At 29.6% G+C, this 15,043-nt stretch overlaps 1 protein-coding gene across 1 annotated transcript in view; it reads left to right on the forward strand.

Annotated features, from left to right (window-relative positions):
• The window catches only part of LOC145320039 (uncharacterized), a 171,030-nt gene that overhangs the window by 103,561 nt on the left and 52,426 nt on the right, over positions 1-15,043 (forward strand). The window contains exon 3 of the mRNA XM_080162478.1: positions 8,305-8,397. Within this exon, the coding sequence (XP_080018604.1) occupies positions 8,305-8,397 (93 nt within the window). The remainder of the gene's footprint in view (positions 1-8,304; positions 8,398-15,043) is intronic.

A 15,043-nucleotide genomic window follows, 5' to 3' on the forward strand; every position in this document is an offset into this window, starting at 1 on the left:
TAACCCCCCCCCCCAAAAAAAAAAATAAACTAGAGGCTAGGGGCGAAGCCGCTAGTCAATAAATATAGTGAAGGACATATATGAGTAGCTATAGAGAATGATAGGTAGATAGATTTGTGATAGATTAATAAATAGTTCAAAAGATAATAGATTGATGGATGAATACTATATTAAATCAATATTTATTTTTATAGCTAGATTTATGGATAGCCATTGTTTAATACATGTTAATAGTTCTTGTAATCTCAAACAGTATTTAGTCTTATGAGATAAAGTGTTTAAATGTTTACGCAAATATTAATAAATAGTTTAAATGTCTTTATAGAGAGATCAAATAGTTATAATTAAAACTAATTGTTTTACCTCGTCTAGCCTCTAAGGGAGCGTGGGTGATATTAGGAAAATAGCTTAAAACCGCACCAAGACATTATAAAGCTTCAATAATTTTAACAGAAATATTTTCGTTTTGGTAGTTTCCTACGAACGTTAGCTTATTGATATTATGTTAATCGCTTGTCCAAATTTGACGACCGACAAAAAATATTTACGACTTTTGTACAGATTCTATGTTTATCAATTCTAGTTCGATATGGATTGGACAATAGAGAATGAATTAATATTCCTATTGAGGCTTTGCATGAGGAGGGAAGGGTGGCTTTACATTATTTCAATTTTTCATTATTTGTTCTCTAAATATTTAAATCTGTACAATCCTTAAACTAAATCTAAGAAACCGAATTGACATAATAGAGAAAGTTATGTAATAGACCAGTATGTTCTAGACCAATCTCAGTTAAATATATTCCACGAAAGAGTACTAGATTAGGATAGAAAGGGATAGGTCAGCAAAAGATGATTTATGTACCAAAAGATCTCTCTAACCGCTTTACCGATAAGGGTCTCCTTTATAATCTAACTCCCCGCAGGTTCTGGGAAAGATTATAACTATTTTGGACTAGGGTACCACCACCCTACCAAGAAAAATAGCCCCTAGAATAAAATGAACCCCCTCCCCCAGTCGCTAGTTTGTAATCCTATATCCTAATATATAAAGTAGTAAGCATTCTTTGTCTGTAGCGAAGGATCTCGCTACCCGCTGAACCGATATGGTCCTCATTTACAGTGAAACTACTTTTAGATCTCTGGATGGTTTAAGGCTATTTTATTTTTTTAAGAAGTCTGGGTAGGTATGGTTTTAGGCTATTTTTCTACCCTTCGATATTCCTTCGAATATAGAGCCCCTAGATGCTAGGGGCACAGCCGCTAGTAAAATATTAAAGAGCTAATGATTCAAGTTAATGCCTTATGGTTTCAAAAAGCTTCACCCATAATGAACAAAATCGATCTCATTGAATGGCGAAAATTCTGAGAAGATAGCTTTTCTCAGGGAGCAATATCTCTATCCCTGTATATTTAGATGAAGGTAAAATTAATCTCTTATTGACCTTTCCTTAGTATATTACATCCGAATATAAACAAATTGAAATTAATAATAAATTTTTTATTTATTATTCAGGTTTTAAAGTGCTATAGAGGAAATAGTTTGTTAACGTATCATTCTTGTAATCAGGTTGTAATTATTCTGTCATACTATGAAAGGTTTAGAACTATAGGAATAGCTTTTCGAGTTGCTACAGGGATCTTAAGGGGTAAGACTATGCACTATAAATTTATGTAAATCTCCAATAATGATAAATTAAATCAATCCTTCTATTTAGCCAATCAGATATTGAAAAAACCAAGGAATAAGTGAACATTTTCTTTAAACTTTGGTAACCTGTATAATCAACAATCCAATATCCCTTCCCTCCCTGGATAGGAATTGATTTCTCTATATTGATTAATTTTATGTATGTAATGTTAAATGAAATTTTAATATGCCTAAATATTTAGAAATTAATCGATTTATTGGCAATATATGTCAATACGCAGCGCTATTGTATAAACAAAGCCAAAAATTGTTATCTATATCTATCTAATCTAGGTATCTAAATTGGTATATATGCAAACAGTAGGTAAAATTGTTAAGCTAATTGATAATTTACCAAGTCTTTCTCGCTATCTTTCTTTCTATTAAACTAAGTTATACATGTAAACAATTAGTAGGTAGTACATACATTCAATATTTTCAAAGCCATCTAGGTACCTAGATACCTTGATACGTAGATAGATAGCTTTCTATTTAATTAATGATGGATAAATATTGATTTTTCTTTTCCCCTCCTTATCTTTTAGACAAATCTGATTTTAGTGTTCCTCTAAACCATTAAAACAAGCTTTGTGGGACACTCTTTCTCGTTCGTTGGCTCAGAAACTTAAAAACTTTTATTAATTCTTGATTGGTAGGATAAATCTTATTAGTATCCAATCTTTTTCACCAATGATTTTAATCCAAAGAATTTTGTATATCATAATTGGGGATATTATTCACTTTATCGTCCTTTGTCTTATCTCTTTATTTATTCACATAAAGTTTGTTGCTGCGCTATACATGGATATTTTTTTTTGTTGGATTATGATAACACCTTATTTTATTTTATTTAATAACAACTATGGGAAAGCTTTTTAGTGACACAGCTATAACATACAAATACGAGGCTAGTATAAGCTGTAATCAAACTGTCATACTATTGGATAGTATGGACTAAAGAATCCGTCTTATTGGTATAAATATTAAATAAAGGTAGTCCGTCATAAGTATTTAATCCCTAAACATCATTAGTTAATACGTTGTTGTTATACAAAAATTGATTTTATATGTCATTTTTCTTTAGATATATAGTTATATTATATAGTTTTCTTCAAGACCCTTTTTTATTTAGTTATTCAACTTCGCTATTTATGGATATTGTTATACTTGATAATACGCGAATAATATGATAGTTATTGTTAACCAATGGACTAAAATTGAAATTAATAAAAGGTGATTTGAATAGATAGTTAGATATAAATATAGATAAATAGATAGGTATATAGACAGATAGATAGATTAATATGTTAATTTTTCTATATGATACCTTGATACGTTGTAAGTTTTTATATTTTTAATTTTTATGTTTATAGAAAGATTTGAAATTTTTTGTTGTAAATTAATCATTCTTTTTGTAATTATGATAATTTATAAAGAATGATTTGAAGTTTTTAATGCCATTATATTAACACGACTAAACTTTCTAATGTTTTAATTTGAAAATCAAATGACAAAATATAATATTTTGTATTTTTAGTAACTGCTCTATAATTTACATTGTACGTCCACCAGTCCGGAACGCTAATTGGGCCGGTAATTTACGATTGGTGATTTTTGCGAAGATACCCCTTACTAAAGAGTATCTAGTCGGTCTGTCGGTCATGCTACAAACATTACAAATATTATTGTCTATTATAAAGGTTGTTTGATATACTATAATTTTGCTCTTTCTTTCTCTCTTCTTTATGACATTGAACATCTTTTTATAATTTAATTTGTCCACCAGCGGTTTTTTATGCACTGATTCTTATGGATGTTGTCCTCCATGCTTTTTTTGTGTATTACTTAAATCATATAAATATATCTATTTATCTTACAAACTTTTCCTTATTTATATTTTTATTTATTTTTCTAGCCATCTATCTCTCTACACCTATCTATCTACTTATTTACATATATTTAACCTCTAGGACCCTTATATTACTTCCCTGTGAATATAACATTATAAAAAGATCCAAAATCTAATCTTTCACGGATTTTTATAGTTGTTGAATTTCTTAATATTACAGCATGATTTCAGCCTAGTCAAGCCTAATATTTTACTGTCATATTTTTTTTATAGAGGGACTTTAAACCTGGCATGAAATATAAATATGATTAGGTGATAACATCATATCAGTAAATTGGATTAAACAAGTATAAACTATATCCAGGGGCATACAATTTAATATTTTAATCATATTTTTTTTGTCTATTCATAGGTATGTTTATCAAGATGAATTATTTAACTCTTTTTTTCGAAAGTTGGATTAAGTATTCATTAATTTAACCATATATTACTCTATCCTTAATCTATCAATCAATCTATCTTTCTGCATTTGTCTATTTCAATATAAACTTGCTAATGTATTTATGTTAATGCATATTTCATTCCTGTAAATTTAAGTCTTTTTAGGAGCAAAGCTACTCTTTTATTCACTCTTGTCAGTCTGTCCGTCAGTCAGTAACGCTATGGGATAAATGTGATTTTCTCAACTATTCACAAAAAAAACGACTGATTCTTTGAATGATTTTTTGTGCTTTGCTACTTATGAATATTGCCATTCTTGTTTTCAAATATTTTGTCTATCCTTATATTAAAGTAACAGAATGTCTGTGTGTCTGTGTATCTGTATATCTGTGTATCTGTGTGTCTGTGTGTCTGTGTGTCTGTACCGAAGGATCTCGCTAACCGCTGAACCGATCAGGTTCTCCTTAACAGGGTAGCTTCTCTTAGGTCCCGAGAAGGTTTATAACTATTTTCTTGGGGGGTGGGACACCCCCCCCAAAAAAAATGAAAAATCCCCCCCCCCAAAGAAAACATTTTTAACTAAAATTTAGAATGAGTGGGCGCACCCCCTCCCCCCCCCCAAAAAAAAAAAAAAATTAAAAAAATGTTCACCCCCCCCAAAAAAAATTTTTTTTTTTAAATCTAAAATAAGAAAGTGGGTTATTAAATTCGACTCTCTCCTTCTTAGGTGCCCCTAGAGGCCTCTAGGGGCGGAGCCGCTAGTATAATATTTTTATTAAATCTATCTATATAAAGCTAATCAATAAATAATGTTTAATCTACTTATCTATCTTTTTATCTATCTATCTCTATTTATCCCTAAAAAATATCCTTACTAAATTATCAAGGCTAAATGCTTTTAAATATCTTTTTAATAAATTTTGGACCCTTTATGAATTTTTTCTCTTTTTATTTCTTGACATGCACAGCGTGTTCTATAAGGAATGTTCATTTTATGTATGTATATAAGTATGTAACCATGTGTGTAACTTTGTAATACTTGTTTTATATTGTAAATAGGTCTTTTGTTTATTAACGGAGTGTTAAAATTTTAATAGATTAATTACATCTTAAAAATTGGCTCATCACAAAAATTTGAACCTTGACGGCAAAGGTTTGAAATTATACAAAATTATCATATTATTATTCAAAAATAACTTAAATTAATATGATATAACATTTATTAGTTTATGGGTTTTTATAAACTAAAAGAAGGTTCATTTCAACTTAAAGTAATTTTGTAAACAAGATTTTTAGACAGTCCCAAAGGGCATTACATTAAAAATGTGTAACACCACAATCCAAGCTGCATTTTAACTGTTACACTAGAGTATTAAATATCTATAGGAACCACTATTTGATTGAGGCTGCCAAAATCCATCTAAAATTATCACGCCTATTTTAGATATCAAGAACTAGCTATCTCTCTATCGCTAACTATCTATGTTATATTTTTAACTAGCGGCTAAGCTCCCAAAAGGTCTCTTGGGTTGGTGGTACCCTCCCCAAAAAATAGTTATAAACATTCCAAGGACCTATGAGAAGCTACAATTTAAAGAAGAACCATATCGGTTAAGCGGTTAGCAAGATCTCTCGTTACACACATTATAATTTAATAATATTAATTCTCTCATTCTCTAAAAAAGAATTTTGATTGGTTATTACAGTCTAGCAGTGTCAAATGATTTAATCTACAGAGGCAAGGACGTTCAAGCTTTTTCATTTTGAGGGGGTAAAGTATTGAAAATTAAAATTTTGGAGTGCCTATGGCAGAGGGGTTAGTTTGTTAAACATAATTGGGGATGTACATTAATTTATCCTCAATTGTCTTAAGCCTGAAACTGTTTATACATATTCATAGATGGACGGACGTACAAATAACTATAAAAATTATAATTTAGCTGCGCTTTAAATAAATAGCAACCTATAAAATATAAACAGAAGCAAACAGTGTTAAAAACCATTTCTAGTAATTTCTAAAGTCTCTAAATTTCCGTAGAATTACAACTGTGTTATAGGCTAACCTTAGCTGCATCTATACTGTCATACAAGGTTGGAAAATTACTTTAGAATAATCGATAATTTTTAAAGTAACCCCGCCCCATTAAACTCTTTGTTTATTAAACTATTTAATTTTATAAAGATCAGTTAGTTAGTTTTTCTTTATTTTTATAAATATACAGTGTGTTTTCTAAAAGCGAAGATTTTCTATAATTATAGTCGGTCCTTTTGTCGTATCGGATAGCTATTTTTGTTTAATTTTGACATGTTAGAATTGTCCTTTCTTTATCAAACTTTGGATGATTATTCTTGTAAAGGTACGATATTTTAAAGCCTATTAACTTTTTAATCGCTACCATAAGCCCATTTAAAACAAGTTGTTTTTAACTTTTTTTACAGCAATTTTTTGTATGATATTATTATCCTATTAATCTGATAATTGGAACCATTATTTCTGGAACAAAAAGGTACAATGTTAAAAGCTAATCATCTATGTAATGTGCTATTCCAACTTCTGATTTTAGAGTTTCGATATCATGAGTATTTCTCTTACAATAAATATTTTTTTAAAGAATAGCCTGTATTAACAAATTATAATATACTAGCGGCTTCGCCCCTAGCCTCTAGGGGCTTTGCCCCAAGAGGTTTGATCAAACCAATTTTTCGAATTTTAGATTTAAAAGAAAAAGAAAAAAAAATTCTTGGGGGGTAAGGCTAGTCGACCCCACTATTTTAATTTTCTTTTTTAAAACAAATTTTTTTTTTTGGGGGGGGGGTTTGGGGGTGTCCCACCCCCCAAGAAACTAGTTATAGACCTTCCCGGGACTTATGAGAAGCTACCCTGTAAAGGAGAACCTGATCAGTTCAGCGGTTAGCGAGATCCTTCGCTACAAACAGACAGACAAACAAACAGACATCGTTCTACTTTGTATTATAGATTATTCTGCTACCCAACAAAAATATAATTGGTAAACAAATAATCATTTCTTTGCTATTTGATTGATTTTATAAAAATCAATTATTACTTTCTTTATTCCAATGCTCATATTTGAAAATTTTGGGTTTTCTTTCTTAAAAGATTTAATTTATTCCAAAAATGATAAAATTGCTAAAACAATTATTTCTTTATTTTTACACATAATCTTTGTTTAAAAAACAAAGATTCGTAATAAGTATTATACCAAAAATCAATATATGACTAAGTTCTTTTTTGTTTCATGAATTTTATTTTGTAGGAACGGCGGCAGCCGCGACTTAGCGTCAAATTTTAATCCGTTTGAAGCTTTGACAAATTTTCAGAAGAGGGATTGCAATATTTGGGCCATGTAAACACTTCCAGTTGCTTTTAATTTTTTTCACATTCCTAAGGCTTGCAGGCGGCTAACGCGCGGCTGCCGAGCCCTGCTTATACGTATCAAAACTTTTTTTTGAAAAAGTAGAACAGCTAGTTCGTACCAACCAATCAAGATGAGTTACACAAAGTTTTTAAAGCAACAATTAAGAGAGTGTGTTTATAAAACTTTGGGTTTCAGTTCAATTTACGGTCTAATGTATCCTCCCTACCAAGTTCCAATATTTACAAGCTACCAAATACAGAGAAATATCATCCATTGTCCTATCCATGACTAAAATGCTACCTTATTATTCCAAGGTATACCGCGTCTAACTATAATTAATTGCCTTATGAAATGCTCCGTTAAAGTTTAAGACGAACCTACATACGCGGTTTATACAAATGTGTTACACTACAATGACCGAACATTATCAGGCTAGTTCAGGGTGTAAATAAACTGTTATACTTGGATAGTAAACAATTATAGAACTTGCTGTTTTATTTATAGTTGTACTTGAGTTCAGGTTGAGTGGGTATTACATACATATATACACCTGTCTAGCCATCTATCTATCTTTATCTCTATCTATCCATGTTTATGTCTATCTATATCATTATTTATATGTCTATCTTTTTACAGTCTATATATATGTATGTATGCTTAATTACCTATTAATTAGATTTATCTCTCCAACTTTCTAAATATCATAATAATATTTGACAATCTATTAATTAATTTAGCTAAAATTTAATGTTAGCTAACAAATGTAAGAGCGTGTTTATAGAACTTTGAGAATCGGTTTAAGTCTAATGTTCCATGTCTTCTTGCTCTTTTCATGTTTTTTTTAACTTAACTAACCAGTAGAAAAAATCTAAAATTTATAATTTATTATAAATGGTCTTCAAAAAGTAATTTTATGGGCAAGTCTAACATTATTATTATTTTTTCAGTGAATACACTGGCGGTTTCGAGTCCCGGGTTGTGTGTGCAGCTACTCAATCACACCATAGACGTACTACCCCTCAACCATGTATAGAATACAGGTATCTATCTATCTATTAATTCTTCTATCTATCTAAATGTCCATATGTCATTGTCCATCTATCTTTATACTCAATCACACCATAGACTCACTACTCCTCAACCATGTAAAGAATACAGGTATCTATCTATCCATCTATCTGTCCATTTGTACATGTATCTATCTGTATATTTGTCATTTTTTATCTATTTATCTGTCTTATCTGTATAAGTATCTATATATCAATCTCTATTATAGACTAACTATCTAGCTGTATATTTTTTTTAAATACAAAAAATTAGAAAATTATTCCTACCAATTTAGAAATACATAAATAAGTCAGTCATTTATATGTGAAAGTACTCTGAAAAAGTTTTGGTAGAACAGAATAGACTAAGACTTTATATTTATATTTTATATTCTTATTTGAGTTCGCCTCTATGGATGTCTTTGTTCTTAATAGAGCTTCGTATATATGAATGTTGTTATTCCTTATTGTTTGAAAAAATTGGTTTAATTCACTCTTAATACAAAGTTGCTGTGCAACTTATTCATAAAATTATTCTTGTTATATTAAAGCTTCGCTTATTTTGGTTTAACCCCCTCCTAATACAAAGTCGCTGCGCTTCATGAAATTGTAAGTGTTCCTAATAGATCTTCGCTTATTTGGAAGTTTTTTTTACCCTTGTTTGTTTGAAAGTGTTGCTATTTATAAATACTAGGAAAACTTAAGGTGGGGTGTTAGTCGACCCCTTAGTCCTTATTCTCCTTAGAGCTTCACATATATGAATATTTTTTACCTTGTTTGTTTGAAAAGCGTTCTAAATTGGTTTAACCCGCCCTCCTTTTTTAAAATCAACACGGAAGTCTTGCTTTTGGTTACTTTATTTGCAATTGCAACAAGGATGATAACATCCCTATGGCCTTTCAGTGCAACAATCAAAAATTAGGAAAATAGGAAAGAATTATTTAAAGCTTTTAAAGTGCTTCGAATATTAATTTAACATTGCTTTATTTAAAATTGGTGTATTGACTTTTTTGTATAAGTTATTGGAACCATCCAATTAAAATTCAATAGAAATAGGAAAATTTTCAGAGTCTACGCATAAGGTAACGTGTTTTTTAAAAAAAACTTTGGGTACCTGTGTAATTTACAGTACAATGTTCATTCAATCCCAGAAGAAATACTTACTAGCTTTTCGACACGTGACCTACAAACCTTAAACAAAAAAAAAGCTTTGCATTGAAAAGAATTGCTTGGATATACAGGGATGTTAAACATGCAATGTTTGTGTGTTGTTTCCTTTAAATTTTTGTATTACATTTGCCTTTGGTTTTAATTTTTATTTAATTATAAAGTTTTTTCATCTTTTCTCTTGTTCTTTATCTTTCGATTCTCTATATTTTCTCTTTTAAACAATGTTTAATAAACATACTAGCAGCTGTGCCTAATATCTAGGGAAAGGAGGGCAATCCTAAGACTTAGATTTAGAAATAAATAGCCTAAAATAGTCTCTGGAATTATTTAAGGCTAACCTGAAATTGAGATCAGTCGGTTCAGTGGTTAGCTTGATCTTAACAAACAAGCAAAATAGGATTTTTCTTTTCTCTAACTTTTTATCTCTTTTTCTCCCTTTTTCTCCTTTAACATATTTATCCATCAATATGTTTTTCCTTCATTAAAATTATGATATCCTTAAGTAGCCTTCAAAACTAAAAGTTGGTTTTTAAGTCCTTAAGTATTATTATATTACAGTACATTGTCATCTTAGCCCAGGCTGTGATTACTCTGTTACTCTAGGGTAGTAAATAAGTATAGAAATAATATTTAAACTCATCAAACCAAATTTAAAATCACCAATCGAGTAATTAATAAGTGTTCCTACATACATACCATTATTATTTAATTATAGGTTCTAATTCAATAGGACTAATCAATAATACATTGCTTAATGGCAACAATTAGTTTTAAATGGAATAATACACGGCAACGATGTTGAAAAGAGACTATCCAAGGAAAAACATACAGCTCAATTTGTAGGAGAATATTTCGATTAAATCACATCTAATCCTTGTCAACTTGATATTCGTTCTTTACTGTACAAAGGTTTGTTTTAAACTAATATTTTATGATTCCTTTTAATAGTAATCCATTTGTTATCAATTATGTTTGAAATAGATTGGGCAATTCTTTCATATCTTGAAGCTACCACTACATTACAAAAACATATCAATAGTAGAATATTATTTCTAGCAATTAAAAGTGTAAAATTCAATAACCCAACTCATTTATAAACTAATTCAGTAGATGGGTTGCAAATATTTTCTTCTCTTAAGAAGCGAAGTTACTAGAGATTTGTATTGTTAATAAATATCTACTATACAATGCATTATTGTTTATTATTAATTTGAATGTACAAGATGTATTTATGACATATGAAGTAGTTTGGCAAGAACTAGATGTATATTTTTCAGAATACCTACGACATTTAAGAAATTACTGTCGATTTTACATCCATAAAAATAATTTTGACAACAAATAAACATCCACTGTATTTCTGCCAGTTGTAGAGACGGCAACGTCCTGTTTACTCTACTACTACACTGTTAAAAATAATTTTTTTTTTTAGCATCAGGTAATACTATATATTCTTCACATTAATGTATAGTATCAATCCGTATGTACTAGGAAAAAAACCTCATTATGATACAAGGAAGTTTTCAATGCTGTATTAAGTATTAGGTAATGTTTTGTGAAGTAACATGTGGTACTAAATAATGTATTTGTCTGTAGAGTATTATCCAATACGCTCTTGGGAATAAAATTCAGTACTGTAGAAGTAATTTTTCATTACCCTCCTTCACAATTGTTGTTACCCTCTATCATAATTTTTGATACTCTGGAGAGTATGAAACTGTTTTACTTTGGATGAAAGATCAGTTTATAATATATGATTATTATATGTACATATACATTTTGTTATATCAACAAACATACCAAGCAGAGCCATAAAACATTAATTTAAATGTAAATTTAGTAAAAAAATTACTTTAAAGATGTTTAGGACTAAATATTATCCTTAAAAATAAAAACTATGGTCAGTCATAATTACAAAAAACAAAATTATAAATCTGAGCATAAATAGTTACTTTTCATCTTTGTCTAAAACGACCAAGCATTGAAACACTTCCATGAGAGGTGTGCACGAATGGTGTCTGTTTCAATTATTCTTTACAGTACAGATTCGTACCCTAGAACGTATGAATAGTTACTATTTTAATAAATCATTCTCTTGCGTATTGTCTGATACGCTACAGCGTATGAAATAGTACTAAATCAAGAAACATTTCTACAGCGTATTTTCCGATACCCTACAACGTATAAAATATTACTATTTTAATAAACTTTTCTACAGCGTATTCTATAGTACCCTAGAGCGTATCAATCGATACTAAAAAAATGTATGGGTTCTGTATAGTAATAATTATTGTGTTATATAGTATTACATAGTGTTATATATTAATTATATAGTTGTAGCGTTCTTACGGGTCCAATACTCTCCAGAGTATCAATTGATACTAAATAAAAAAATTATTTTTAACAGTGTATAACAGAAAAACTTAAAAAGTATATTGTAAAATCTAGAATAGAGTTATTTAAGAAAAGCTTAACGATACCATCCTCTCAACTGTGTGGTCTATCCTTTTTAGGAATTAAGTAATATTTGTAGGTTTGTCTATCTGTCTATCCTATTGATAATGACCTTGTATAATGTCTGTATGTCTATCTATCTATGTTTATATCTATCTTCATATCTACTTATTCTTAATGCACAAGACAAACGACGATAAACTAGTTTATGATATATTATTCAAAGTGTTGGTTGAAAAGTTTGGACACTGAACCAACCAGTTAAAATTTAAGTACCTAAAGTGTTAAAGCCAATGAATGAGATAACGTCTTTATAAAACTTTTTCCCTGATATATTCATGTATATACAAATTTACAAATATTGTTTGGCCTTTATTATTGAGTTGCTACGCTTGCTAAAACTGCATAACTATGCGATGTTTAAAAATAATAGGAGAATTCTATCATTACTTCTTTTTATAACTTTACTAATAACCTTATTTCTGGTAGGGTTCTAAGTGCCAAACATGGAAATGTGTTTCACTTTTTATTCCAATCCTTCGCAGTTTTTTTAGTAGCAAAGCTACTCTGTAACTCATTTGTTTGCCCGTTCTTCAGTCCAAAAGGCTATTTTGGGAAATGTAATTTTCTCAGTTGTTATTTAAGATAGACTGTTTTTGTGTGAATGTACCAATGTGAGCATCCCCTTGGTCAGTTAGTAAGTCATTTATGTCAAAAAAAGACAAACATATATTGATGTTTCGTGGTTTTCTCTTATTTATCTCCTCTTTAGGTCTACTGAACATATGCGCTATAACTTTTTGTATCCATGATTTTGTGTCCTTCGCTACTTATGGATGTTGTCATCTTTTTAAGTCTTCACGCGACATTTAGATGACAACAATTTATCAGGCTAGCAAGGGCTGCAAATAAACCGTCACAGCAGAGAATTTAATAATTTTAGAAACCAGTGCAAATTTGGACGCATTCTAAGGACATCGCTCAAATTGACACTTTTTATATGTTTTCTAGTTATCTATCTATGTTTTCCATTTGCATATTTTCCATTAATCTATCTATTCTTATAGTAACATAGGCTATTTCATTTTGGGATCTAGAAGTGAGATGTGGGGAGGTGTAGAAAAATAGCTTTAAAAGACAATAATCTAAAAAAAAAATAGACCAAACCATCCAGGGACATATATGAAGCTTCCCTTTAATGAAGAACTCAATTAGTTTTGTAGTTATCGAAATATTAATCCACAAAAAAATAATTTGAAAATAGGATATTTTTTTAATTTCTCTCTTTCTCCCTCTGTTCTCTCTCTCTCTCCCTCTCGTTCTCCTTTTTTTCTCTCTCTTTCTCTCTCTCTCTTTCTCTCTCTCTCTTTCTCTCTCTCTTCCTCTCTCTCTCTCCTTTACTGTTCTAAAAATCTTTAAAATACACATGCATACATCCTGCTACTTCAGTTTAAAAAATATGTGTTTCATATTTATATATTCTTATTATTAATTTTTTCTAGGTTAATCCTATTAAACAGAAAATAAATACAATGAAAATAAAGTTACTCTTCAATAAAGGACCAATTCATATTTTTTTCAGTAGAATATGGGATATGCTTAGGCCACGAAAAAGGTGCAACTCTTTAACACTTTATCAACACTATGCACAGTTAGGACTTTTACGACAAGAGTCGTGCAATTAAATGATTGTTTGTTTGCAATATTTTGGATGTTGTGTCTTGGGACGAATAGGTTGTTGAGTATAACTATAGCTAAAAAACATTTATTATTTCGCCTACTTCTGTTATATCAGACGCTAGTCTTTAAAAGTAAAGATAAAGAGGACTCATAGATTAGAAATAGTTGGAACACTATATTTTGTGGTATTAAAGAGATTATAACTAATATTTTATATTTGATACCTTTTTTTCTAAAACGTTCATGCATATAATAGTTATTTAAAGCGTAGCTTTCATTTAGCACATTCTTTATCTCTATGTATTTCCGTCTTTTGAGTATCACAAAAAAATTTAAATCTTAAGCCTAAAGCACCTAAATGAATGTTCCTATTGTCTTTCCTATTTAACTATTATTTTTCATATTTCAAACTACCCTACCTATGGATATTTATCGTCCTTGGTTGTTAAGTGGACGACAAATCCCTTTTAATTTTGTATGTTAATGCTTAATTTACTTATTTCAAAGTAAACTCTTATATTTTATTTCAATTATTTTTTACTCACTCTGTATGTATGTGTACGCGTGTGTGTTTGTCTGTAACGCCATTTCTTTATTTTAGAGCAGTTACTCTATGACTACAGTCTTTCTGTATGTCACAATGTTACTCAGTTACTATATCATCTTTATTTATTGGGGAATTTTAGAAATGCAAACTAATTCTCCCCCAAATTATAAAAAATATTGGCCATGTGTCCCTTTTCCTTAAAAGAGGTAAAATTGAGGGTAAAGATAAATTTACTTTTCATTATTCTATCCCGACATCCTTTGGAATAATGAATTCATTGCTGTGTGACAAATCTCTTTTAATTGTCATACATAAGATTATAGGAGGGTACATAGCGGATCTACGACTAGCAAAAATACAGCCAAACTACTGTCATAAACACAGTTATTTGACTGTCATAAACACAATTTTATTGTCTAATTCACACCTGCATTTTTAGATGGTGTGAAAAAAATACAGTCAATGCACTGTCATATTTACAGTTTTGTTGTCAATTATACACATTTTGATAAAAATACATCTATTATATTAATACATATTTATCCATAATAGTTAAAACATCTATTACTTTTTACAGCAGTGAAAGTGTAATTTTGACATTGTATACAAAACTTAACAAAAAATACAGCAAAAAACGAAATTGACAAAAACACACTAACTTTTTGTCAAAACAAAGTGACTGTATTTTTGCAAGTGGTAGAATTTGCAGCCTCCTTATAGGATGTTCTCTTATTTACAATTTATTCAATTTGAAAGAATTTGAAAATATATTTGGTTTCAGGTATAAGA

Source organism: Acartia tonsa, chromosome 5 (assembly GCF_053477335.1).
Source record: "Acartia tonsa isolate MP-2025a chromosome 5, ASM5347733v1, whole genome shotgun sequence".
NCBI classification, from domain to species: Eukaryota; Metazoa; Arthropoda; class Copepoda; order Calanoida; family Acartiidae; genus Acartia; species Acartia tonsa.